Source organism: Calidris pugnax, unplaced genomic scaffold (assembly GCF_001431845.1).
Source record: "Calidris pugnax isolate Ruff unplaced genomic scaffold, ASM143184v1 scaffold27, whole genome shotgun sequence".
Taxonomy (NCBI): domain Eukaryota; kingdom Metazoa; phylum Chordata; class Aves; order Charadriiformes; family Scolopacidae; genus Calidris; species Calidris pugnax.
The window spans coordinates 9,143,893-9,169,532 of NW_015090893.1; the positions used below are offsets into that span (position 1 = coordinate 9,143,893).

The following is a 25,640-nucleotide window of genomic DNA, read 5'->3' on the forward strand; positions in this document are numbered from 1 at the left end:
GGGGTTGGGATGCCGGGCCAGGGGCAAAGGGGTGCCTTGGGTTTTTTTTTTTTTTTCCTTTTTTTTTTTCTCCTTTTTTCCTTTTTTTTTTTTTTTTTTCCTTCTCCTTCCTGTGGGATGCAATTCTGCAGCAGAGGCTCTGGGAGAAGAAGGGCAAACGGGAGAGGATTCAAGGAACAAGTTACAAGAGAGGGCAGATAATGTCATGTTTTTAATTTGCTGGGTTTTATAATTTAAACCTCCTTTGGAAAAAAACTGCCAATTTCCCTCTGATCTAACAGCATTTGGCTTGAGCAGTTAATATCAATATGCAGAGTATGAAAATCCCTCTTCCTTGCACCTTTCTAACAAGCTTAAAGCTCGCCTTGGGGAGCAGGAGGAACCCGTGGCTCCAAGGCTGATGGGTCTGTGACAGCTCAAGTCTGAGCCTGTGTGTTGGTGTAGAAGGCACCGAGGTGTGTGCTCTGCGGCGTTGGCCTCCCGCCTGCGTAAGGCAGATGGGGCCAGGGCTGAATATGAAAAGAACAGGACCTCTTTCCTTCGGTGGACCTGATGGGGGTTAGTTTGGGATGTTCTCCAAGCCCTCCCAGAGCTCCTGGCTGTCCCCCTCGGGGCCGGGACGCATCTGGGTGCTGCGGCCCCTCCTCAAGCAGCTGGAACATCTGCAGCAAGGCAAGAAATGGCTGCGGTCTTTGCAGTTTTGTGCACATTAAGTGTTGCCATCTGGCTCCTGGTAATTTGCCAAGCGCAGTCCTCTCTCCCGGGTGAGGCTCGGGCACCCCGGCCGGCTGGCCTCGGCAGCACTTAATGGGGAATCACGGCTCTGGGCTGTCTGGAGGTAGCGAAGCAGTTTAGGAAGCATCAGTGGTGAGAAGAAGCTGCTTTGCTTTCTGCGGGCCCCTCTGCCTGATTGTTTTACACTTTGTGAGGAGCACGGTAGATTGGGGTTTTAATAAATGATTATAGGCTTTGTTACCAGGAGATAGTTGGTGTAGCAAGAAATGTGGTTTGACTTCAAATTGATTAGCCCATTTTTATAAATGTCATAGCAAGTTGTTTTGTGTGAGTTCTTTTGAAGTGAGCCCTGATGTTAGACACAGAGTAAAACACGCTCAGCCTGGATTCATAACAAATGCTTTGAGATGCTTTATTTAGAGAGAAAAGCCACTTGTGATTTCCTATCAGAATTTTGTTATTTATCATAAATCAGCAGTGGCTGTTCTCTCCTCTCTAAGGCCTGTGGTTGAGCTTAATAAATCTTCTGTTTGTCAATGTGGGGATTCATGTTTTTAAAGTGTGTTCTTGCATACTTGATCAGACTAATCAGAAAGCCACGCAATGCGCGGAGCGTGTCAGCATGGGTGCCAGACTTACTCAGCAATGCCTGCCTCTTTCGGAAAGACACTCTGCAGTGGGGGGGGGGGGGGGCAGGGGAAATAAAAAAACACCAAACACGAAAGGAAGAGGTCAAAATGAGAGGAGCAGTACCCGTTGCTGCTTGGAGGAACCGCTGTGCTAATGCTGTTAGGACTTTGCTGCAGGGAAGCCTTGCCTTGAGCTGCATCTGCACTGCTTGTGTCTGCCGCGTGCAGGGAGGAGGAGGAAAATTAGCAGCATGAGGAGGGAGAGGGTAACGTGGGATAGAGCAAGTCTGTGTCTCTCCTCTCTGAGGAGTTCCTTCCCCGGATGGAAGACAGACAGTAATCCAAGAGTAGAAAGAATCAGGAGAGTCCCACAGTTGTGAGCAGGTATTTTTGCTCCCCTCACATGAGATAGTTGACCCTTTGTGCCTTTTTGTCAAGGCCTTCTATAAGAAAAATGTTCTCCTTGGTGTTTTTTACTTAGGTTGGCATTTTATACCCATATTTTGCTGTTATCTTGGTAATTTCTGGCCATCAGATATTGACCACTTGGAAATTACAGCATTGTCTGCTGTTCTGAACTGCGTGAGACAGGCGGGTGTGTGCTGTCACACCTATTGGATTGGAAATTTATATTACATTTATATTTTGAACAGCATCTCGGTGTTGGCCCCGCTTGGCAGTAAAAGGAGCCCAGATACTGGCACTGAAAACTCTGCTGAAGAAGAGATCTCTGTTTGCCCAGGTAAGAGGCACTTCAGAGTCTTCTGAATTTTGCACTGAATTTTGCACACACCCATAAAATTCAGAGAAAAGAAGAGAACTTTCAAGTTAGTTGAACAAAATGAGATTTCTGTCCCAGCTCTGTTTGTCAGTGCTGAAGTTAAAAGAAGTAATTTAATTTGATTCCCTGGTTTTGGACCTGTTTCCTCTAAGACTGTTGTGTTACCAGAGATTGCTGGGGACTTGCTGCTGAAGAGACACCAGGACGTATATTAGTCCAGAGGGATCACTCAAAACAAGGTGTCAGGAGTGGTCTCTTCAATGCAATCAAGAAATTTTCAGATTTTTCGGTGTCAAGATACGTGTAAAGCATGAGAGCTGTATTAATTTTTGTCTTGCGTTAATTAAACATGTTTGGGACCAAAAGGTTTTCCTTCCTTGGTCTCTCCTACCATGTTTGAGATTTTCCAGTCAAGGGTTTTAAGTGAGAAAATTAATGAAGAGACCACTCCTGTTCAGGAGCAGCTGTAGGGAGAGAGGTCATGGTGGTGCTCGGAGGCATATTTTGTTGCTAAGGAAGACGTGGAGGTCTAAAGAAGGTGCAACTGCGAGGCAGACCACAGAACGGGAGCTCTGTTTGTCTCCATGCAAGAGAGAGAGCTCTATTCTTGCTTTGTCTCTATCCCAGCAAGTGTCCCACGCGCTTTCCCTGTGTCTAGTCTCACTCCGCATGAAGCCGCAAAGCTGCAGTGGCTTTGTCCTCACACCACTGTGCTGTGACTTTTAACCCCTCATCCGGCTGTGTTGTTGCACATTGTCTGATAAGATTTGTGGCAAGACTAAAAAATGTTTTGAAACTGTGAAAACGCTGTTAAGAAATGGGCTAAGGAGTGAGGAGATAGTTTGGGGGCTGCAAACCTGTGTTGACATGGAGATGTTTTTCTGCAGAGACCCAGCCGAGTCCGCTGGAAGCTGTTGAGGCGGAGAGAGAAGAGCTGTGCTCGGCCAGCAGAGATGCACCTATGCAGGTAAAAGAGCCTGAAGTTGGGGAAGGGTTCTGTTTCCAGTCCTGCCCTCCAGACCTTGGTTCAGCTCGGCTGTGACAGCATTTCCCCTTGGCTACCTCGGAGCTTGGGTTTCTGCTATTGGGATCCTCACAAACAGGTCCCTTTTTCTTCACTGCTTCATAACTCCAGTCCCTTTTGGCTGGGGGCTGCGTGCAGCTGCTCCTGGAGCCTTTCAATCCTGTAGCTGGAGAGTTGTTATCAATTCCAGTTCATTCTTTTATGCCACACGCACTGCTGTGCTGGAGGATGTCATGAGTGTGGGTGGCAGTGGTGTTGCTTGCCCAGGCTCGGAGGTGTAGTGCTGTGACGGTCGGTGACGCAGAGGGACCCCAGCAGCTGTGAGGGGAGTCCTAGTAAACCTCAGTCACTCGTGTTGTGTGACACTTTTCCCTGTTAACAGTCCTCTGAACTTTGGTTTTTGTTCTCCACGCACCATCTCCAAGAGGAGAGGCTCACCCAGAGGCTGGGCTGGTATAAAGATGACATGGAAGTGTTGAGGGCTGGTGGGTGGTTTGCAGTCTGAGCAGAGTGACCTGAGCCTGGGAGTCTTGGTTTCTGTGCAGCAATAGTTAATAGCAGTAGTAAGTCAGCGGCAGGGCCATCCTCTTACCTCCCGGTGCAGATGTGCGCTGCTGTGCGGCTCCTTTCCCCCTGTTGTCACACCTGCGAAGCGATTGCTTTGCAGCTGTCGCTGTACCGACATCTGACTTCAGTTCCTGCTTCTGATAAAACTCCCTTTGTCTATTAATTTAGAGAGTGATATCAAAGGGGTTGCCAAGTACTCCTCTGGCAGGGTACATGAATACAGAATCGTACAGCTCTTGACGAGAGGATTCATTTGTGGAAAGCTCATTCTGGGAGTCTGCAGCTTGTACAGCGCGTCTGCAGCTCCGATGTCTCATTGTCACAGGCCTCTTAATAAACCGGCTTCTGCTCTGGTGTGCCTTTCATTCTGCAGGTATCTCCAAGCACGGCGCAGTCAATTAGAGGCTGCAGCAGGGAGAGGCAGCGGTCCTGTGCCCAGCCGGGCAGCCGCAGCCACCGCAGCACCTTTGTGAGTCGTTTGGCAGTGACCAGGACGCTGCCCTGTCCCTTGTGCTTTGCAGGGGGTGCCCCAGGTCTCCCGCCTCTGCCCAGATGGCACGAGGTGATGGGCAGAGCCTTGGGGACCTGTGCGGGGGCGCTTCCTAGGGATTGCTCGACAGCATCATTGCTGGCAGCGGGTGCCGGTCTGGAGACAGCAGAAACAGCTACTGTGTGCATCAGCGGTTAGCGTGAAGCGAGCACGGACCGCTGGGACCGGCTTCTTCGAGCAGATGCTGAGCCAGGACACAGGAGTCTTCATGTTGAGCTGAGCCTCTAGCATTGCTCTTGGCTGGCTGTTGGCTGCAAGTACTATGTCTTGTAGGCAATTTCCTCTGCTAAAGAGGAGAAGCAACAGTCTGTGCCTCTGACAGGGGTGACTGGTTCTGCAGTTGAGGTTTTCCAGACTCTTACAGCAAGGTTTTGTGCAAGCAGCTTTGGGACTGTGGTGTCTTTTGTTACAGAATGTTGCATTTCCATTTAAAATTAGTAATTTACCACCAAATGTAGGCGGGCAGGGTGTGCGGAATTGATGCTCTCCTAAGATAGCTTTACAAATGGCAGCTAGAAGGAGCAGTGCCTGCTGCTTTTCCCATCATATTTTGTGTGTCTGTTGTCTGACTGGGATAACGCAGGTTTGATCTGATCATTCATATTTGACACATCTTGTTTTTTACGGCTCCTCTGTGTGACGCCCCATGGTGAGGGCTTCGCAAGATGCGGTGACACTGAGATGTGAGGGCAGGGTACGAGTGCTAATGCTCTAAGTGTACTTCAGCAGCCTGTGTTTGGCTGGAGGAACTCTCGTGGCAACTCCTCTGCAGAAATCCAGGGCAGAGAGCCTCTCTGGAAATGAGAGAGGTGTTCCTGGGGCTCGGTGCTAGAGTTTTTCAGCCGGTGTCTGGGAGAAATGCATTTTTTGAGTCAGACACTCAGTGGAAGGCCCAGTCCTGCAATTTTTTGCATAGCTCCTCTGACTCAAGAAAGCACCCTCCTTCCCTTTAGGACATAAAAATCAGGATCAGACCCTCACTTGGAAAAGCAAGTAATAAATCGAGTAAAACGACAAAGTGCTCCAGTGGCGCTGAGCATCTTGGCTGACCCCAATTACTGCTTCCCTGAAATTATACCGTTGGAGGGAAGCAGACGGCAATTTTGCTGCATAGTGTCTACATGTCACTGCTTAGCCTTAAGAACAGAAAACTCTCCTAGATTATTTTCCTATAGGTTTCTTCTACGTGGTTAATATTTAAATAACTTTTTTTTTTTGATCATCATAGGGTGGGGAGGGTTCTTAAATGTGGAGAAATCTTGTAGCAAGGCTGACGAGGCAGAGATTTAGTTGTGAGCGAGATGGCAGGTCTCTGCTGTGCCTTGGGAACATCAATAGCATCGGGAGCAGGCTGTATGTCTGCGGGTGGGTATGGAGCACCTTTGCAGCTGTGTAACCAATGCAAAAAGAGAGCATCGGTAAGTGATAATGGCACCCAGAGAACAAACAAGGGCTGTGACATTTTGCCCTGGTGAAAAGCCACTGCTAGTAATTTTGTGTGACATGGATTTTTACCAGTGTTGCCTCTCTCCTTGATCTGTGTCCCCTCTGACTGCTCCAGCCACCTCCTCTAGAGAGGAGGAGCTTCCCAGTGATCTGTCCGGACTCCCTAAGAGTGCAGCATCCTTTCATCCTGGGGGAGGCTGTATTCTCAGATAGTGCTGCCTGTGGAGCATGGATCATGTCCAGAAACTGATGAGCACAAGTCAGGTGTTGAACTCTTGCTTTGCCCCATGAATTTTCCATCAGTTTCGCTTCTGAGCTTTCCTGATTAATGGAAGCTTTGCCTTTTTCCCGTGGTAATACAGGTGATGTTTGCCTTAAATGGTGTGCACAGTTGTGCAGGGAGGTTTCACCATGATTCAGCAGGACATGTTGCCTTTGGAAGAAGAATTAGTTATTAGTGCTGCACAGTTTAGTCAGCCAGTGGTGTTCTTTCTGACCAGTATGTGATGAAGGGAGAATAAAACTTTCCAAGAAAAACTGAGTCTATGGGAGGGTGAGTAGCTACCAGGCAGCACGGAGCTCCACACCTAGCAGAAAAAGAGAAAGAGCACAATTAACTGTCTGGCTATTTTTTTTCCTATTCTTCCTTAGGCTGGTGGAGATGAAGGTGCTGGCAGGACTGTGTCTGAGTGCAGTCCTGTAGCTGCTGACCGTGTGTCGTGCCCGCTGTGTGACCAAGGATTTCCAGCAACAGAGATCGAGCTGCATGCCATGTACTGCAACGGCATCGTGGGAGAGGCGGCTGCTGAGGACAGTCCAGGTCTGCAAAGCTCTGCTCCTGTGTGTTTGCTCTTTGTGCTTGTCCCCTTCCCCCTTATTTGCCATCAGGTGCTGCAGTCTTGTTCCTCTCAGAATATTTGGTGCGTGGCGTGTAGGGAGGTTTGTTCCTTCTGCCTTGTTCCATCTCTGAGCTGACCAGGAGAGTGTTATTAGAGGTTCCTGTGTTCTCAGCACCTCCTGCCCAGAGACATCTTCTCTTTGATCGACTCTGTAGCTCATCTCATTATTTGTCTCTTGGAAAGTGTGTGAGCCGAATATTACCCCAGGATCTAGCCTTGGATGCTTCAGGCAGTGCTCGTAAGACACTTCCATTGTGTGCTTTGTTGAGGACCTGCAGAGGATGTGCCAGTGGTGGAAAATGGCAGGCTCCTGAGCCACGCGGGCAAGCACCCTTCAGGGCTCTCAAGAAGGGAGAATGTTCTGTACCACTCAGGCACGGCCTGCTCTCTGCCACGAGTCTGACATTTGTATGTGCAAAAATGGCTTGTTCAGCTGCAAGAGATTGCAGAAAAGTTTCCCTCTTGTTCCTCTAAAATTGCAAAATGATAGCTATCGATCTGGGAGCTTGGACTTTCTCCTTCATGTGAAGAGTGAGGCATAGAAGCACGATCAGAATGCCCGTATTAATCCTCTTTGCAGTCTTCTCCCTATCAGTTTTCTGTAGCCAACCTTTGTAGAGCTTAAGTGAACAAATACACCGTTTGGTTATCAGCGTATTCAATAAGTTATGTTTTAGCTGCTGCTTGAAATGTAAAGTCTGTGTTAGCACAATGTCAGGTAATATCAAAGTAGTAGCTTGTAATAAGATTAACTTTTCAGGTTGTGAATATATAATTTTCAGTTACATACTGGGTTATTAAATGCAACCTAAATCTATGAAGTTTAAGCAATTTGAGCAAATTGGAGCTAGTACAAGAACTGTAACTTGTGCATTCCTCTAGCAGGAGGAAGTTTCACCATGTAATCTTAATGCAAAGTTGATGTAGTTTTAAAATACAAGGTCCCTGTTATACTAAATCTTTGGGGGTATGACATGGGTCCTGTCAAGATAACAGGATCCAGAGCAGCAGCTGATGCTGCTTTGCTGCTGAATTTCGGCGGGGAGTTCTCTCTGCAGGCACAAACCAGCTACTAATTGCAAAGTGTTCAGCTTGGGCAAGTCACAGATTATCACAGTTCCTCTCCCATCCTCAGCACTGATAAAGATCTTACCCGTGCTACAAAACAGAGCAGAATTTTTAGTATGCCTTTTAGCAGGAATGTCTTCGACCCTGTGGTAATCGGGTCCCCGGTGTGGCAGGACTGTGAGTATCTCCATTGATCCTGGGGAATCCTGACTGTGATCAGGGAAAGGCTTTGAATTCTTTGGCAGTTCGAGGGAATTTGTTCTTTCCTTTGGTGTTGGCTTTCAGCAGGACAGAGTTCAAGGCTGGCCTCTCCACTCCGCTTCCAGACTGGTCTCCTTGGGGATGTGTGTAAGGGTAGTTATTTTGGAATTGCTACTCTGCTGTTCTGGCTTGTTCAGAACAATCCCCCCGTAAGAAAACTAGCCTGGAATAAAAGAGATTTTGGTCTACAATAATGGCTCTAAGCAGAGGAATGGATTTTGGGGCAAAATCATAGTAATTTGTACTTTCTGTTGCCAGTTATTCTAGTATTTTCCCTGTAGACACCTGGTGTTATTAGCCACAAGCCTGTGATGCCTGTGTTGTTTGCACCAAGACTCTTTGCAGGACCACAGGCTTCCTGGACTAGGAATAGCAGCTCTGTGGGGCAGGATCCTGTCCCCCAGCTGGGTCTGTGGCCTCTGGGGCACCTGGTCCCAGCTCCCAGCAGCTGTACAAAGGCACCAATCACCCATCAGCTGATGGGCTGGTCAGTGGGGTTTTGGGGTAATTAGGCAGGGATGATGTTTAGCTCAGAGCAGAGGCCAGAGTAGCCTGGCACAGCTGTGCAGGTACAAAAGGACTCCATTTCCAGGGCTGTTACCTTGGCATCCAACACTAGCACAAAATCCATGGGTAAAGTTAATGCGTGGGGAGGAAAAAAAGAGGTGGGAGAATTGTCTTCTGAAGCAAATGCCAACTCCTGTGTGGGTCCAGAAGCTGTTCTCTACTGCTGCAGCGCTGTGTGCTCTTGGCTGGCTGCTGGCTTCCTCGAGAGCACAGCAACAGCCTTGTGTGAGAGAAAATCAAAGTTCTGCCCTCTAAGCCATGTCTCGATCTGTTAGGAGAAAGATGGCTTTAGTTTTCTTTTGCTGCAGCAGGTCAGGGGTTCCTGGTCTGTCTTTGGACTTATTAATTGGATTTTCTCCTGATGTATCTAGAATTGCAGATTAAGCAGTCCTGCAGATTATAGCTGTCAGTGTTTTTCGTTTTAAAATTACAAAGGCATGGGTTCTTGCTGGTTTTACTTCTCTTTTTCCCTGTTGTAATCATGCACAAAAGTCTTTCACTGTTGTGTTCAGGAGGTCAGCTCAGTCCAGCTGATATTTAAGGACAGGTTTTCAAATGAGTTAGCTGGGCAAGATGAGTTATGGTTCCTTCCTCTACGTATGTACATGGTTGGGTGCCCAGACCACCACATACCTGGGCACTGTGAAAATCTGATCGTAAATTTCCATTTCCCCGTGGTCTGAGTAAATAAGAAAGAAGAGCCTGCTGTTGTGTTAGCTGCTGTACCGGGCTGGGGAAGGTTCAGGTCCCGAGTTTCCAGCTCACTGACTGGTGTTAATTCCAAGTGAACGAGTGGAGCCATGGAAGTGCTCTGCCAGCTCCCTCTTCCTTCGTGCACTTGGCTGAAGGTCTGGCTTGTGTGAGAGAGGCTCTCGGCTGGAGTCACCGTGTCCATCGCCTGCTGCTGCTGCCAGCACAGGAATCCACTGGTCTCAGTCTGGGAGCGAGTCTTGGCTGGCACTGAGCAACAGCGAGTCATCTTGAGCTTTGGGACACACTCTATTCTTGTTGCCCTCTATCTACACGCTCGCAACCTCTCAGTTCCCAAGCGAGCCAGGAAAATGAGGATTTGGTACATCCCTTCCTCCCAAAGCCTTGAGTGCAACCTGATGCAGCTGTCAATCTTCAGCGGCGGCGCTGGTGCTGCTAAAAAGCTCCTGACATGAATAGAAGTGGTACTTGATACAGCAGCACGAGTAACAGAATGGGTGCGGAAGAAAGCTTTGTCACTTCTGATAAAGGACAGGGGGCTGGCGAGCCTGCCACTAATAGGATCCTGCACAAAAAAAATAGCAGGAACGGGGAGGAAGGTGGTGCAGCAAACCCCAGGTGGGTCGTGCAGCGAGGTGAGGAGCTTGGTGATTATGGCTTCGCAGCTCCATCTGCCAACCTCAGCCGGCAGCCCCAGGAGGTGCCCAGGGTGGGCATGCTGATAGCGGGGCCGTGCTGGGGAGGGTTTGCTCCTCTTCCCCAGGATGTGAGCTGGAGCCAAGCAGGCCAAAGATGACTTGTGAAGCAGAAGAAATGCCGAGCTAGAAAAAAAGGTCATTCTCAGGCTACAGAGTGTGTTTGACCCAGCGAAGAGCATCACATCTGGGAATGTTACGAGGCTCTCATCACACAGCAGGTCAGCACTGCTCTGTGGTAGGGATTTTCCCCACGGCAAGTGTTTTCCCAAGTCCTGAACCCCCCTTCCTGCAGGCAGCCAGCGTGTTTTGGCAGGGATCATGCCTCACTGGCATTTAGGAAGATGTGAAGAGGGGAGGCTGGCTCTGCTCTGCCTGGCTGTGCGTGTCGCACGGCTGGCCCTGTTCTCTCTCCTGTGCCTCTGCTTCCAGCAGCACAGCTGGGGGTCTTCCCCTGGGCAGCTGCAGAGCTGGTCCCAGACATCTCTAATGGGCCCATTATGCCAGATGTGTTCACTGCTTTTGGAAGAAAATAGAACTGATTAACACCTGAGCTGGTGCACGAGGCTCCCGAGACGGTGTTAAAGGAATATTAACGAGTGCAAGCTGATTTGGAGAGCAGCTTTCACCACGCTGTCAAACGCACGTGTTAGTTGGGCTGTTGGGAGGCTGGATGGCCCTGGGGGGTGGCCGTGGTTGTTGGTCCTCCTCGTTGGGCTGCCACTTCGAATCTGGGCCAGGCTAAGTTAAAGAGAGACATCCGCGTCGGTGCCTGTGAGAAATGAGCTGTTGGTATCAGTCATCGCCTACGAGACAATACCCCCGTCCTAGGAACCGCTCCAGCTTGTTTCTTCAGCATGGATGTCTCCAATCAGCCCCAACAGCTCTGAGCACCTCGCAGTGCCTTTGCTGGTCATGGCTGCAGATCGGTGGTTGCTACTAAGGGAAAAGCCATGTTGTGTCAGCATCGTGGGTAGATACTGGGGTTGCCTAATGCTCTGAAAATTAGGGTTTGCTAAAACTCTGAAGGATTGCCTTTGTTCTGCACAAAATTTTGTGTGTCCTTTTTGTTGTCGCAGATGATGTGCCAACAATAACAGGTTTCTCGTGCCTGTACCTTGGATTCAGGCCTTTCTCTTAAAAAGAGCACAGGAATCATCATTATTGGGCTGTAAAATAGCTCCCTGCGTTGTCCCCTTAGCCAACTTGCCCAAGAGCGCTTACTGTGACATCTGTTTTGGAACCGGAGTCTTGAACGTCCCTGGTGAAGCAAGCTAAGCTATTTGGTATGTTCCCCGAGGATCTTTGCTGGTGGCACGTCAACAGGAATACTCTGGGAGGAATTTGACTGAAAGAGGCAACGCTCCGACATGCTCCCTGCAGGTTTGGTGGGAAAGGCTGCTGGGGCTTGCTGAAGGAACAGAAATCGTTGGACCCATCATCAACGCGTTGGTCAGCCGGGGTCTTGCTGGCCACCCACGTGTGTCAGAGCTGGCCCTTCCCTGCTGCTGCTGGAGAGCAGCACCCACTGATGCTCAGCCCTGGTAGAGACCTTCATCCAGAGGCCCCACAGCTGCGTGTGGACAACGATTCAGCTCACCCCCGGTTCGCATGGGAAAAATCAGCGAGTGTAGGCTAATCATTGTAACCTCCCCTTTCCAGCGGGAGCTGTGTCCCTCCCCGGCGAGGCTCACTCTTCCTACCACATCTGCAGAAGGGCTGGTGCCTCCTCACACCCCCTCCTCGGCTCTCCTGCCCCCGGAGCTTGCTGGTACCCCCCTGAGCTGGCCGGCCCCTCACTCCCTCCCCTGCAGCCGGCACGGGGGCCTGTTCTGGCAGGGAGCGGAGCTGTGCTGCCCGAGCAGCTGTGTCACTCTGCTCCCAGGCTGTTGCGCTGCGGCGCGTCAGCTTTAAAATGACTGTAAACTGCATAATGTTGATCCAGCTGTTTCTAGCAGAAGACAAGTTACAGTGTGAAATGGTTAGCTGGCTCCTGAGTCTGGAGAATGTAACTTCTTCAGTATCCCCCCAGAATGAAGGAGAATTTGCCCAGCTACCTCTTCTGCAGGAAAGAAGACCCTGCCCGACCCAGTCCTGTATTTCTTTGCCTTTACCATCGCTTCTGCTGCAGCCTTGAGTGGAAGCGATTGAAACTTGTTGCATTTGAAGGTGGTGTGGGGATGCTTTTGGGGCAGATGGCAGGTAACCCTTTCTGGTTTTTTTTTCTCCAGTGCTCACCCGGCGTCAGAGAGAGGCAAGAAGTAAAGCTGCCAGTGGTGAAAGTGGCCCAACATCCTTAGACATTGACAAGTAAGTAGGTATGCTTGCTCCTCCAAGATTGTTTCTCTGCTTCTGTTCTACCTTGCCTGTGGATGTCTCGATTCCTGTATAAATGCTGGCTGTTGGGCTTATAGCAACGCTTCCCTAAAAAATTGCCTGCTCTTAGTTCCTCTTGCTTCAGTATAAATATAGCCAGCACTGCAACAAGAGGAATTTGCTGTTCTCAGATTGTTTATTTTTGCGCTAATTTCCTTTCAGCCCGATCCATGATGGGTCAGAGATGCGTGGTCTCTGGCCGCTGTGGGGGGAGCTGTAGCTAAAATGGTGCTAACTCAGCCGGTTTCTAATGGGGGATTTGAGCTTGGTAACCCTGGGAAAAGAAGAGGCTAGGACAGGGAGGCTGTCAACATGGCACCTGTAGTGATATTCTTAATTAAATTAGACTTTCAGAATAGCAGTGGCTTTGTTTAATCTCTTCCCATGCAGCCCCTCCTCCTGCCACCCACACAAAGCATCATAAGAGAGGATCTGACAGTAAAATCCCTGCTATGGAAGCAATTTTGCTGTTACAAACAGTGGATGGCAACATCACTAATGGAATTAGGCTAATTATAGAGAGGACAGCTTCTGTTTAGACACATTATCTGGGTAATCAGCACTGACTGGAAAGAAAATATGGGAAAAGTGCTGCAGAGTTTTGCTCGATGGGGGCTCTCCATATGCATTTTAGAGCCTGGGGTGAGTTTTACTAGGAGAGTACTGCTTATCAAACTGAACACAATGCTGCTTGGGCTGGTCCCTGGGGGCTCATATCTCCTTGGAGATGGTCCATTCCCGAATAGCTCCCTGGGTGGATGCCACCCTCCTGAAGAACCAGTGCCCTCTTCTGCACGGTTCAGTCCCAGCCAAGAGCTGGTGTGGAAGCGAGTGTAGCTGTGTAAATCCACATCTGACCTTCATCTCCTTTCACCCAGGATAATTTTCCTCCCAAGCACACTCAGTCGTCCTGTGTGAGCCTGGACATCTACACAAATGAGGGGGTTTGAGGAACACGCTGTGCCAGCCCCCCAGCAGGAGCGTGTGCTCTGCATTCCTCTCCCAACATGCCATGATATAAAATGGAGACAGTGCAGAGAAAGACTTGATTTACTAGTCAGACAGGTTCATCCAGCCCTGGTAAAATGTCTTTCTGATTTAACACACTTGGTTTGCTTTTCAGGCAGAATTTAACTCCCCTTTGCAAAGCCCTCGCACTTCATTTCTGTGGATTTTGACAGGGTGCTTTATGTCTGGGGAGAAATCAGCGGTGTTTGAGATAGTTAGATGAGCAGATTTGATTACCGTCCCACTGCTGCAGCAGCAGGATACGGGGGAACAGGCAGGGAAAACCGATAATCACTCAGTCTTTGCAATTGGTGCCGGCCTGACCCCACTGAGCGAGACCCGATCTGGTGATGTGTCTTCTCTGTGGCATGGCCTGGAGGAGGAAAAGCCATCGTCAGTGGCTGGGAGCCCGATGCAGGGCCATTCCTAATGCAGTGCTCTGTCCTTTGCTGCCTGGCAGGTGTGAGAAGTGCTACCTCTGTAAGTCACTGGTGCCACTGCTGCAGTATCAGAGGCACGTGGACAGCTGCCTTCAGGCTGCTAGGCAAGCTCAGGGAACCAGGAGGCTGCGAAGCACCAAGGTGAGGGGCAACCCTGCACACCATCTCCTTTGCTTTGCACTGGGTTTGGGGCTGGGTTGGCAGCAGGAGCAGTTTTCCCTGGTTGACGGGATGAACCGACCTGGTGTAGGATTGCCCGCCCCTGTGGGCTACCGTGGCCAGAGAACTCGTTGCCCTCCCTCCCGTGTGGCTCTGCGAGAGCATGGACCGGTCCCAGGGGTGAGCTAATCCAGCGGAGCTGCCAGTAACCTCTCCAGCAGGCAGGCAGCCAGGGCTGTCCCGCTGCCAGACAGTCCTGCAGGCTTCCTCGGCTGAATATAGATGGAGTGGAGGGCAGTGTTAGGGTGACAAGTGTATCTGACTCTTATCCACAAGCCCTTTCCCATGGGGAAGGCTTCAGAGACGGAGCGGGGAGAACTGCTGCGTTCCGGGAGCAAACCACAGCATCCCCGGAGAAATGTGGGGGAGCGAGTGTGGTGGAGGTGTGCTGGGCATGGGGAACGTGCCTTGCTAGGGGAGGTGGGAGGCAGGAGCGTGGGTGGCAACTGGCTCAGTCTCTCGCCAGGTGTTGGCCCCCACTGTGCCGTGTCCTGCTCACGGTGGTCTTGGGGGAGCTCAGAGAGGGTCCTTCCGGGCCTTCCCGCTGGTTACTGCGGGCAATGCCCTAGTGCTGCGGATTTGCCTGCGCTCAGAAATGTGATTCTCAGCATGAAGATGCAACATGATGTCTTAGTTTCCTATAATCCCTTAAATCCATCACAGGCCTCAACCCTTTGGGGATTCAGATGCAAATGATGAGATTTCTGGTTGATGATTTTGGCTGGGATACAGCCAAGCGCTGTGTGGTTCAGAGTACCGCAGGGCACGGCTGCTCCTGCATGTGACCGGCTCCATGGGGACTGCTTGACTGTCCCTGCGCCCCACAGCTGACTGGTGTGTGGGGTTGGGCATGCAGGCATGGGCACAGAGCATGGGGGAAAGGTGCTGGAGCTGGGCAGTCTTTTGGGATGGCTCAGCAAGGCTCTGTGTTTCCTCTGGCTCCGCCTTGTGCCGAGGCGGCAGCTCAGGTCATGCCTGGGCATGGGTTGGGCCATTGCAAAGCTTCCTAGTGGCACTGGTGGGCTTGCAGTTTTGTGCCAAGGCACATTTTGGGGTGCTTTGCAGCTCCAACCCCACAGTTGGGATGTCAGTGCCCTCTAGAGCAGTTCTTGGGGCTGGGAGCAGCCAGGAGAGGGGACTTTGCTGGGCCAGCAAGGCTCAAAGCAGCCAACCCAAGTGGTCTTCCAGGCAGCTGGAGCAGGACGGGCCTTGCCCTGCACAGTGCTGGGGGATGTGGCAGAGCCCCTGGTGCCCACATTTCTCTGTTGTAGCCCTGAGCTCACCGGCTGGGCTTGGGGATGGCTTCCTGCACCCTGGCCTCCATCCTTACCGGGATCTGCTTTATTAGCTGCTCTCACCTGCCTCTGCTCAGGCACCAGTGAGGCTGGACACAGCCCAGTGCCCTTCCTGCCACTGGCCATGCTCAGCTGGAGGCCCTGGGAATGCAGTATTCCTCTTGTGCACAGCCTGACCCCGTGGGATGGGGGAATATGGGGCCAAGGGGCCGCCCTGGCTATGGGGTTCCCTCGAGGCATCGCTGTGACGATGGTTCTCCTCTCCTTGGCAGGACGTTGGAAGGCAGGAGAGGGGACTCCTCAGGATGCTGGAGCTCTCGGAGAGCAAGTCTGCAGGTGGGAAGCTGCTTTCTGTGCCTGCCTGGCTGGGCCAAAGCTGCCCTTTCCCAGCTTTCCCCTTGCTGTCCTGGGCTCTGCTGGGACAGCAAATTCCCCTTGAAGGGGCCTGTTCTTCCTGACCGGAGCAGGAGACTGTGGGCTTGGCTGGTGGTTGCCATCCCCCAGCTGGCAGCACACATCCCTGCCTGTGGGCAGAGAGGAACTGGATGAAATGCAATAAAGGCAAGCATAGGGTACTGTACCTAGGGAGAAATAACCCCTTGTACCAGTACAGGTTGGGGGTTGACTTGCTAGAGAGCACCTCTGAGGAGAAAGACCTGGGAGTCCTGGTGGACAATAGGATGACCATGAGCCAGCAATGTGCCCTTGTGGCCAAGAAGGCCAATGGCATCCTGGGGTACATCAAGACGAGTGTGACCAGCAGGTCGAGGGAGGTTGTCCTGCCACTCTACTCCACCCTGGTGAGGCCCCATCTGGAGCACTGTGTCCAGTTCTGGGCTTCCCAGTTCAAGAAGGACAGGGAGAGGGTACAGCAGAGGGCTACGAAGATGATGAGGGGCCTGGAGCATCTCCCTTATGAGGAAAGACTGAGGGACTTGGGTCTTTTTTTAGTCTGGAGAAGAGAAGGCTGAGGGGAGATCTGATCAATGCTAATAAATATGCAAAGGGTGGGTGTCAAGAGGATGGGGCAGTCTTTTTTCAGTGGTGCCCAGGGACAGGACAAGAAGAGTTGGGCACAAATTTGGATATAAGAAGTTCCATCTAAACATGAGGAGGAACTTTTTCACTTTGAGGGTGGCAGAGCCTTGGAAGAGGCTGCCCAGGGAGGTGGTGGAGTCTCCTTCTCTGGAGACATTCCAAACCCACCTGGACACGTTCCTTTGCAACCTGCTCTGGGTGGACCTGCTCTGGCAGGGGGTTGGACTAGATGATCTCCAGGTCCCTTCCAACCCCATGTGATTCAGTGATTCTGTCCGCTGGTCCCGAGGGAGGGTGGCCAGGCAGGGCTGACGTGTGCGCTCTCGTTTCAGATGCTGATGCAAGGGGACCTCTCGCTGGATTAGGAGACCAACAGTCCCCCCCTGTGCTCTCACGCAGAGCCGGGGGGCCGGCGGCAGACAGCCCCAGCTTCCTTCGGCACCTTCCTTTCGACATCTCCCCTGTGGAACCTGGTGTCTCCTTCTCGGAAGCCCCGGACTGCGTGGTGGACTTGGAGCCCCACGCGGCTCTTCGCCTGGGCAGCCAGCAGCAGACCAAAGGCTGCCGCCGGAGAAGGCGCAAGGTCTGAGGCCAGCGGTGGGGGTGGCCCCCCCCAGCCCCGATGATGTGTCCCCCATGCCCTGACGAGGGTCTGTGCGGCACCGTACCCCTGCTTCACCCGCAGCCTTCTTCTCCCACCCTCCTTTTGTATGTTTTATACGATCCGTGCAGGGAGCACCGGGTGGGGAGAGTGACTGTGTGTTTTATAGGTGCCTGTGCAGCTTTGCTCTCTGTTAAAGAAATGGAAATATATTTATGTATCTTTTTATGAAACTACAGCAACACGGAGGAGCTGTGCTGTCTTTCTCTGGGGAATGGGAGGCGCTGGAGGGAGGAGAGGAGGAAACGGCAGACGGTGCGTCCAAAATCACACTCCCTGAGGCCTGTCCTCGGGCTCTGGGGGGGGTGTGAGCTCGGGGTCCCCCCCGGGGTAGGGGGGCTGCGGCGCTTGATGTTCCGTGAAGCGGCACATCCCTGCCTTTCCCGGCTGGGAGCTGTGGAGGGCACCTTGGTGCCAGCTGACAGCCGGAGGATGCGGAGACCGCTGGAGCCGCCACTGCTGTGTCCCCTGCTGTGTCCCCGCGTCCTTGGTGTCCTCCCTGGGTGCCCAGGCTCTGCCGCCCTGTGCCCGCTCCCCGTGGTGGCAGCGAAGGCAGGTCGGAGCGTCAGGGCTGAGCCGTGGGGATCCCTGTGGGCACCTTCCCCCTGCTTACGGGGGGTTTATGGAGAGCGCTCATCACTGTGTGGCTGAATTAATGGCACGAGCTAATTAAAATTCGGCCTCCAAATGTAAAAGCGCTGAGGGGGGAGCGGGGCGCTGCTGCCCGGCCCCTCCGGCGGGGGCACCGCCCATTGGTCGAGGCGGGGCCGGCGGCGCGGCGGGTCAGCCAATGGCAGGGCGGGGGCGCTGTTTCTGTTGCCGGGGTAACGGCAGCGTCCTTAGCAACGGTGGCGTTTAACCACCACCACCCCCCCCTCCTCCTCCCCCGCCCCGGCGCCATCACCGGCCCCATCACCGGCCCCATCACCGGCCCCGCAGCCATGGCCAGCCCCCAGCGCCGCGGCTCCAGGCGCTATCCCGACCGGTACGGTGAGGGGGCGAGCCCCACCCTCCCCAGGTCGGACACCCTACCCCGGCGGGGTCTGGGCCGGGATGAGAGGGGCTGAAAGACCCCGAGCCCGTGAGGGGCGACGGCCGAGTGGAGTTAGGCGTGGGGTGGAGGCCGGGGATGGGGCTGAGCAGGCTCGCCTTGCCCAACCCTCCGGGTGTTACATCTCCCCGGGCAGAGGAGAGACCAGCCTTCTGCCTCTTGCAGGTGGAAGGGAGAGGCGGGCAGGGTGAGGCAGGGGCATCTCCCTTCTCCTGTGGCCCCCGAGGACGGCTTGGGCATCTTCACCGTCGTGGGGCACAGGTGTCCCCTCTACCCCCGGTTCCCGGGTCGCGATTGCAGTGGAAGGACACTGCCAAGTGACGATGCTGTTGAGACCGCGGCCGAGGGGAGGTGGGAGGCAGAACCCGGGGACAGGCCCCCTTGTGTGCTCAGGCCTAGTCAGGCCTCTGCTCTGTCCTCCGGTGGGCTGGGGCTCAGCAGGTGACATGCCACCTCCCTCCACGCAGGTCCCCCATGGGCCTTCAGCCGGGCGAGCGGAGCGATGGTCCTGCCTGCACACCGGTAAGGCCCGTCCCTGCCCCGCACGCAGCGAAAGGCATCCCCTACCTTTCAGACCTCCCCTAACGAGCCATCCCCAGGTACAACGAGTCCTGTTGGCGCTCACCATCCCGCTGGAATCGCTGCAGATGGTCAAGGCCCGCATGATGCTGGCCATGAACAAGGGGCTGAACCGCCAGACACATGCACAGGCCACCGTGAAAATGCTGCCCACCTACATCTGCTCCACACCCAACGGCACGGGTAGGACAGCACAGCCTGGGGGCGGGCTGCTCTGCTACCTGCAGCCCTGCATGCCTCGCTGGACATGGCCCTGGGGGTGCTGGGTTGGGGTACACCAGTCTCTGGCCAGTTATGGGGTCCATAAGCTGCCCTTGTGCTGCCTCTGCCAGTCCCCGGTGCGGGGGTAGAGGCCAGGAGCTGGGTCCCCTGGCCCCTGTGGTGGTCTCAGGCTCTCAAGAGCCTCTCCCGTGGGTGGGTGACTGTTCCTGGAACAGGGTGAGGTGCAGATCTGGGGGATCTGCCATGGGACAGGTCTCTGCCTGACACCACCTCTGCTTCCCTGTAGAGAATGGCAATGTGCTGGTGGTGGAGCTGCGCCAGAGCCATGTCCGGACCCTATTGATGACCCTCATGGGTGACGGAAACTACAGCCCCGAACTGTCGGACCACACCTTTGACATGCCAGAGGACCTCATGCAGGGCACGGGGGAGGCGGTACGAGGAGGCCATGGCAGAGGGTGGCTGCTGCTGGGCTGCTTGGGATTCCGAGCTGCCTCCCGCAGCCTGGTGCTGGGTGAGAGGGAGCAACCAGTCACCCTGGCTGTGCCTTTGACACCCCTGCAGCTCTTTGACTTCATTGCACAATGCGTGCGCCAGTTTCTGGGTGATGAGTGCCACTCCAAAAATCATCTCCCCTTGGGCTTCGTCTTCCCCTTCAGCTGCAGGCAGACACGGCTGGACAAGGTGAGTGGGACAACCCTGCCCCATGGCTGCCTCCTCCGTAGCACATCACCAGCTGGCCTGGTGGCAGGGACCAACAGCTCGGCCACGTGCTTTCCACAGGCTGAACTCATCTCCTGGTCCAAGGGCTTCAGCTGCAGTGACGTGGAGGGGAAGGACGTTGTGCAGTTGCTGCAGTCGGCCATCAACAAGCAGGAGGTGGGGGAACGTGGGGTGGGTTGGCCTGGCTGGGGGCTGCCCCTGTGAAGGGGCTGATGATGCTCTTGCTTTGCCCCCCGGCCAGCTCTCTCAAGTAGAAGTTGTTGCCCTGATGAATGACACTGTGGGCACCATGATGACCTGCAGCACGAGGGAGACACCCTGTGAGGTTGCCTTGATCGTGGGTGAGCAACGGGCATCCCGCACCCCAGGGTGGTGGGTACTGGGGCGGGGGGCTGTGCTGGTGCTAACCCCCATCGCTCCCTGCAGACAAGGGCACCAACAGCTGCTTCATGGCTGACGTACAGTACGTGCAGACAGTGGAGGAGACCAGTGGGCGGATGTGTGTCAACACTGAGTGGGGCTGCTTTGGGGACGATGGCGCCTTGGATGACATCCTGACCCCCTACGACCAGCATGTGGACGAGGAATCCTCCAACCCTGGGGTGAAGAGGTGCTCCCACCTCGCAGCGAGGGCAGGGTCCCCTGGGGCTCCCCTTCCATCCTGGAGCATGCCAGGCCCCACTAACAGGAGCACATGGACCCCTGTGATGTTCTTGGGTGCTCTCAAAAGGCTGAGGAGCGCTGCGGGGGTAGGGGGGTGATTGATCCCTGCTTGGGCTGCACGCAGGTTTGAGAAGCTGGTGGGCAGCCTGTACCTGGGGGATGTTGTCCGGCATGCGCTGATCGCCCTGGCTGCAGAGAAAGCGCTCTTCATTGGGAGCAATGTCACCGTCCTGGGAACCAAGGGTGTGCTCACGACCCAGCAAGTGTTGGAGATCATCAGGTGAGTCCCCTCTTGGGAACCAGGAGCTGCTGCGGATGAGAGGAGGGGGTGGGTGCCCCCAGCTGTGAACCGGTGGCCCTGTTAAGTCAGTGCTGCGCTCTCCTTTGCAGCTCTGAGGAAGGCATGACCAAGGCAAGGACGACGCTGGAGGCTCTGGGGCTGCGGCCGAGCGAGCGGGATTGCTGCCGGGTGCAGCAGGTCTGCCGGGCGGTGCTGAGCCGCGCTGCCGCCCTCTGCGCTGCCGGCCTGGCCGCCATCCTCAGCCTCATACGCCAGAGCCGGGGGCTGGAGCGGTTGATGATCAACGTGGCAGTGGATGGTGAATTGTACCAGCCCCAAGGGAGGTGAGGATGGACACGGGGCTCCCGGGGGAAGTCCCACCTCAGTGGGATGCCTCACGTCCAGCCCCGCCACCTTCCTCTGGCAGGTTTAAGGAGATCCTGCACACCGTGACAGGGCTGCTGGCCCCCGAGTGCCTGATCAACTTCAAGCTCTCGGAGGATGGGACCGGGCGGGGGGCAGCGATGGTGACAGCGGTGGCTTTGCGCCTGACGGACCAGCGCCGAGAGGTGAACCAGCTGCTGGCCCCGCTGCGGCTCACCCGCGCCGACCTGGAGCGTGTCCAGGCACTGATGAGGCAGGAGATGGACCTAGGGTTGGGCCAGGAGACCAATGCCAGTGCCTCCGTCCGTATGCTGCCCACCTACGTCCGTGGCACACCCGATGGCACCGGTGAGGGCCGGGGGCTGGGGAAGGGGGTGCCGGGGAGGCCGTGGCACTGCTGATGCCCCCTGTGCTGGCTCCTTGCAGAGCAAGGTGAATTCCTGGCATTGGACCTGGGGGGGACCAATTTCCGGGTGCTGGTGGTACGTGTGGCAGAGAAAAGCATCCAAATAGCCAGCCAGATCTACGTCATCCCAACCAACATCATGCAGGGCACCGGCGAGGCGGTGAGGCTGAGGACCTGTGGTCGAGTGATGGAATAAGCGGGTGGGAACTACCCACCTCCCCCCTCCCCTCACTGCCTATGGACCTGGGAGGGGGCTGGGAGACCCCCACGGCGTTGCCCCTGAGTCTGTGGTTGCTCTCTGCAGCTCTTCGACCACATCGTTGACTGTATCATGGACTTCCAGATGAGGCAGGACCTGAAGGGGCAGGTCCTGCCGCTCGGCTTCACCTTCTCCTTCCCCTGCAAGCAGCTGGGCCTGGATAAGGTGGGGGGCAACTCCGGCCCCAAGGGGATGGGGAGGGCCCTGGGGTGTGAGGTGGTTGCCCAGCCCCTGCTCCTGCCTCTCTTGCAGGCAGTGCTGCTGAACTGGACCAAGGGCTTCAGCGCCTCAGACTGTGTGGGGAAGGATGTGGTCCAGCTGCTGCAGGAGGCTGCCCAGCGCAAACAGGTAGAGAAGGGCTGGGGGGTGGTACTTGTCCCCCATCTCCTGGGTACCACCCTGCACCCAAGCGGCACCAGCTCCAGGAGTTGGCTGGGTGCCCCTAAGCTGCACGTGTCCCTGTCTCCTGTTTGGCAGTACTTAGCACTGAAGGTGGTGGCTGTGGTCAACGACACGGTGGGAACCATGATGTCCTGTGGCTATGATGACCCCAAATGTGAAATTGGCCTCATCGTGGGTGAGGGCCACCTCTCCCAGGAGTCTCCCATTCCCTCACCAACCCCCCCAGCCTGCCCAGCATGGCTGTAGGGTTGCCAGGCTCTACCAGGGCTGTGGTGGAGGTGACACCAGCGTGGGGCCCACAGGGACAGGGACCAATGCCTGCTACATGGAGGAGATGCAGAATGTGGGCACAGTGGAGGGGGAGCAGGGCCGCATGTGCATCAACATGGAGTGGGGGGCCTTCGGGGACAACGGCTGCCTGGATCACCTCTTCACCGAATTTGACCAGATGGTGGATGAGAAAACAATCAACCCGGGCAAGCAGAGGTGGGCAAGGGCCCTGGGGTGGGGAGGGGACCGGGGCCGGGGGCGGCTGTGCCTGGCTAAGGCTGTGCCTGGGGCAGGTTTGAGAAACTCATCAGTGGCATGTACCTGGGTGAGATCGTACGCCATATCCTACTGGCGCTGGTGGAGAAAAGCATCCTGTTCCAGGACAAGACCTGCCCCACACTCCAGAACAGGGACATCTTCAAGACCAAGTTCCTCTCCACCATTGAGATGTGAGTGCTGGGCTCCAGTGGCTTCCCTTAGCCTGGGGTGGAGGGAGTGAAGCCAGAGCCCCAGGAGGGGGCCATACAACCTTGCTAAGGCACGTGCAGGGTGATGCCACCTCCAGCCTGCGGGATGGCGAGGATGATGGGGAGGGTGGTGCTAACTGTGTCCCTGGTCCGGGGCAGCGATGGGCTGGCCCTGACGAAGGTACAGGCCATCCTGTGGGACCTGGGGCTCCAGGCCAACTTCGAGGAGTGTTCGCTGGTGCGGGAGGTGTGCCAGACCGTGTCCCTGCGGGCGGCCCAGCTCTGCGCCGCCGGCCTGGCCGCCGTGGTGGAGAAGATGCGGGAGAACCGGGGGCTGGGCCAGCTGGCTGTCACCGTGGGCGTGGATGGCACCTTGTATAAGATGCACCCATGGTGAGTGGGGCAGGGGGTGGCAGGCACCCACCAGGGACCCATGCCCTTATGGGGGGAGCCATGGGGTGCCTGGGCCACCAGCCCCTCACCCTCCTCTCCCGTTTGCCCCAGCTTCTCCCAGCACCTCCAGCAGACGCTGCAGGACCTGGCGCCCAACTGCGTCGTCACCTTCCTGCCGTCGGAGGATGGCTCGGGGAAAGGGGCTGCCCTTGTGGCAGCCGTGGCTGTCCGTGGGGCTGAGTCCTAGGGGCAGCCACCCGCTCCCCCTGCCATCACCCCAATAAAATGCTCTGCTCCGCACCTCCGACTCCTGGGGTGGGAAAATGGGGTGGGGTGTGTGTGTTGCTGGGGGGGAGGGTGAGGGGGGTGGGCAGCGCACGGCCGGGCACAGCCCCACGTAGCAATATATATCGAATTTATTTACATTCACGTCCGGCAGACCCCCCGCCCGCGGCACCGCTATGTACATAAGGCCAAGTGTAAATACTTGAATGCACTTAATACAGAATTAAAAAAACGGTCTTTACACAACACGGCACGGGGCCCGGGGCCGCCTGGCCCCACACGCAGACAGCACGACGGCACCGCACGCACGACGCACACCCAGCGCCCCCCCGCACCCCCCGCCATAGGGCTGCGGGACCCCCAGGGCCAGGCTGAGCCCAGCCACCGCCGCGCCAGGGGGGCCCGGCCGCCGTGGGGCACGGGCATCCCTCTCTTGCAAGGGGGCTGGGCAGCCCTCCCTGTGGGCTGTGGGGCAGCGGGGGCCCGGGGGCCGGCCGGGGCCCACCCCTGCCCCATGGCGGCAGTCCCCTGGGAATGGGGTTGGAGTCCCCCCCCCACCGCCACACTCAGCACTCGGCCTCGGAGACGGCAAAGAGGGCACCGTCCTGCTTGCCCACCTCGGCCACGGCGGCGGCCAGCTGTGAGAGGTTGCCATTGGGGAAGTGCCGTGCTTCCCACAGGTTGAGGATCATGGCCGTGGGGCTGGGCTTCGAGGCAAAGAAGCTGAGATGGCTGGGGGGGACAAGAGAAGGACCACGTCAGGGCACAGGGATGGCTCCACACCCTGAGACCAGCCCCGTGTCGGTCTCACCTTGGGCACCATCCCACTCCCAGGGTCCCACAGCATGCCAGCCTCCATCCAAAGGTGCAGGATGAGGACAGAAGCCCCGAGTCCCCACCCCACATGCCACCCCATTCCTGTCCCCATCCTCCCACCTGTCGAGGTTGAGCTTCTGGGCCAGTGTCCTCCAGTCGGCTCCCCGGGTGCCTGGTGGGTCCAGGCTGCTGATGATCTTCTGGCGGATGAGGAAGGGGATCTTGAAGGCACTGGGTCCCACCAGGGCCGGGGCACCCACCTCGCTGTCGGGGACCAGCCAGTCCGAAAACCTCGTGTCCTAGGGGAGAGCACAGGGGGGGTGAGGATGTGAACTCATCCTGGGGTCACCCCTGGGACCCCACCACGGCCCTGCCCTCACCTTAGCGATGTTGAAGTTGACGGTGAAGCTCTGCCCATCGCCCTCCACCTGCCAGACCCAGATCTTGCAGGCCAGCTCGCAGGTGCTGGGGCTCAGGCGCTCCAGGGTGAAGGTGCAATGCAGGAAGGGCTGCAGCCCGCTCCAGATGTGGTAGAAAGGGATCTCCTGCGGTGGGGTGATGGGGTGGAGAGAGTCAGGGTGGCAGGGACATCCATCCCCATCCCCATCCCCACCCACCGTCCAGGCTCTTCACCTGGTAGCTGGCGAGGAGCTTGCTCTTCCAGAGGGAGCTGGGCATGTCGTGGATGGAGAGGCGCAGGTTGTGGTAGCTGTCCTTGAAGTGCAGCACCCGAGGGGCTCCGATCAGCTGCCCACCCAGCTGCTTCTCCAGCTGGATCACCTCCTGATGGCACAGGCAGCGGTCGGGCAGGAGCCTGCTGTACTCTGGGAGCCCAGCCCTGCCTACGCGGTGCCACCCTGAGCTGGGATCAGGGTGGGGGTGTTGGTTGCATGGGGACCCCCCCCCCCTCAGCATACCTTGAGGACGTCCTGGGTGTCGCTGAGGCAGTAGACGCGGATGTTGTACTCCAGCGAGGGGCAGGCGGCCGGCGCGAACAGGACCAGCTTGAGGCGCTTGGAGGCCGCCATGCTGAGGGACTCCCCCACCAGGGCGAAGCGCCCCAGCTGCTCCGTGAAGACGTAACAAGCCTGCGCTTCCAGCTGGCAGTAGTACAGCTCCGTGCACGGCTCGGCGCCCAGCTGCAGCACGTCCTGCGGCACCCAGGCAGAGATGCACCCCGGACACGAGCATCCCCCCTACAACCCCGAACCCCTACAGCCTCTCCCCTCCCACCCCCGGCAGGCACTCACCTCCCACGTGCCCTCGCACGACTGCTTCTTCAGCCGGATGCTCCAGTTCTCAGCGCTGGCCTCCACGCAGTGACCCATGGCCAGGATGGCAGGGCGGGTGAGGAGGACGCCGGGGGGGCCACAGCTGACGATGGGGCTCAGCAGCGTCTGGCAGCCGGCGAGGGGCAGCCTGGGGCAGCGATGGGGGCAGCTGAGCAGGGCCAACCCCCCCCCCCCCCCC

The 25,640-nt window shown here is 56.0% G+C and overlaps 3 protein-coding genes across 9 annotated transcripts in view; 2 read left to right on the plus strand and 1 right to left on the minus strand.

Annotated features, from left to right (window-relative positions):
- UIMC1 (ubiquitin interaction motif containing 1) overlaps nucleotides 1-17,152 on the plus strand; it is a 36,137-nt gene extending 18,985 nt beyond the window's left edge. For 2 of the 6 annotated variants that reach the window (XM_014948131.1, XM_014948132.1), the window contains exons 6-12: nucleotides 2,018-2,106; nucleotides 3,033-3,112; nucleotides 6,384-6,552; nucleotides 12,165-12,243; nucleotides 13,778-13,898; nucleotides 15,544-15,607; nucleotides 16,642-17,152. In XM_014948131.1, coding sequence (XP_014803617.1) covers nucleotides 2,018-2,106; nucleotides 3,033-3,112; nucleotides 6,384-6,552; nucleotides 12,165-12,243; nucleotides 13,778-13,898; nucleotides 15,544-15,607; nucleotides 16,642-16,898 — 859 coding nt within the window. In that variant the 3' untranslated portion in view covers nucleotides 16,899-17,152. Of the gene's footprint in view, nucleotides 1-2,017; nucleotides 2,107-3,032; nucleotides 3,113-6,383; nucleotides 6,553-12,164; nucleotides 12,252-13,777; nucleotides 13,899-15,543; nucleotides 15,608-16,641 lie in introns of all 6 variants that reach the window. The other 4 variants (XM_014948133.1, XM_014948134.1, XM_014948135.1 and 1 more) reach the window with 4 other exon arrangements.
- A 707-nt stretch (nucleotides 17,153-17,859) lies between these two features.
- HK3 (hexokinase 3 (white cell)) lies at nucleotides 17,860-23,316 on the plus strand. Its single transcript, XM_014948130.1, has 19 exons — nucleotides 17,860-17,955; nucleotides 18,489-18,543; nucleotides 18,621-18,783; nucleotides 19,109-19,257; nucleotides 19,387-19,506; nucleotides 19,606-19,701; nucleotides 19,787-19,886; nucleotides 19,972-20,155; nucleotides 20,333-20,488; nucleotides 20,599-20,832; nucleotides 20,916-21,220; nucleotides 21,299-21,438; nucleotides 21,583-21,702; nucleotides 21,790-21,885; nucleotides 22,015-22,114; nucleotides 22,242-22,425; nucleotides 22,503-22,658; nucleotides 22,836-23,069; nucleotides 23,181-23,316. Exons 1-19 carry the CDS (start codon nucleotides 17,912-17,914, stop codon nucleotides 23,314-23,316), a joined length of 2,772 nt encoding a protein of 923 aa, XP_014803616.1. The 5' UTR covers nucleotides 17,860-17,911.
- Nucleotides 23,317-23,470: 154 nt separating this feature from the next.
- The window catches only part of UNC5A (unc-5 netrin receptor A), a 5,218-nt gene continuing 3,048 nt past the window's right edge, over nucleotides 23,471-25,640 (minus strand). For both annotated transcript variants that reach the window (XM_014947799.1, XM_014947798.1), the window contains 6 exons: nucleotides 25,421-25,589; nucleotides 25,088-25,321; nucleotides 24,804-24,953; nucleotides 24,551-24,715; nucleotides 24,291-24,469; nucleotides 23,471-24,086 (listed from right to left, as the gene is read on the minus strand). In XM_014947799.1, the coding sequence (XP_014803285.1) occupies nucleotides 23,921-24,086; nucleotides 24,291-24,469; nucleotides 24,551-24,715; nucleotides 24,804-24,953; nucleotides 25,088-25,321; nucleotides 25,421-25,589 (1,063 nt within the window). In that variant the 3' untranslated portion in view covers nucleotides 23,471-23,920. The remainder of the gene's footprint in view (nucleotides 24,087-24,290; nucleotides 24,470-24,550; nucleotides 24,716-24,803; nucleotides 24,954-25,087; nucleotides 25,322-25,420; nucleotides 25,590-25,640) is intronic.

Excerpts from the sequence above, each read along its gene's own strand:
- HK3 (XM_014948130.1), top strand. The coding sequence starts at position 17,912 with ATGGCCAGCCCCCAGCGCCGCGGCTCCAGGCGCTATCCCGACCG. Across the intron at positions 21,221-21,298 it reads TGGCACACCCGATGGCACCG|AGCAAGGTGAATTCCTGGCA; the intron begins GTGAGGGCCGGG and ends GGCTCCTTGCAG. Across the intron at positions 21,703-21,789 it reads AGCAGCTGGGCCTGGATAAG|GCAGTGCTGCTGAACTGGAC; the intron begins GTGGGGGGCAAC and ends CCTCTCTTGCAG.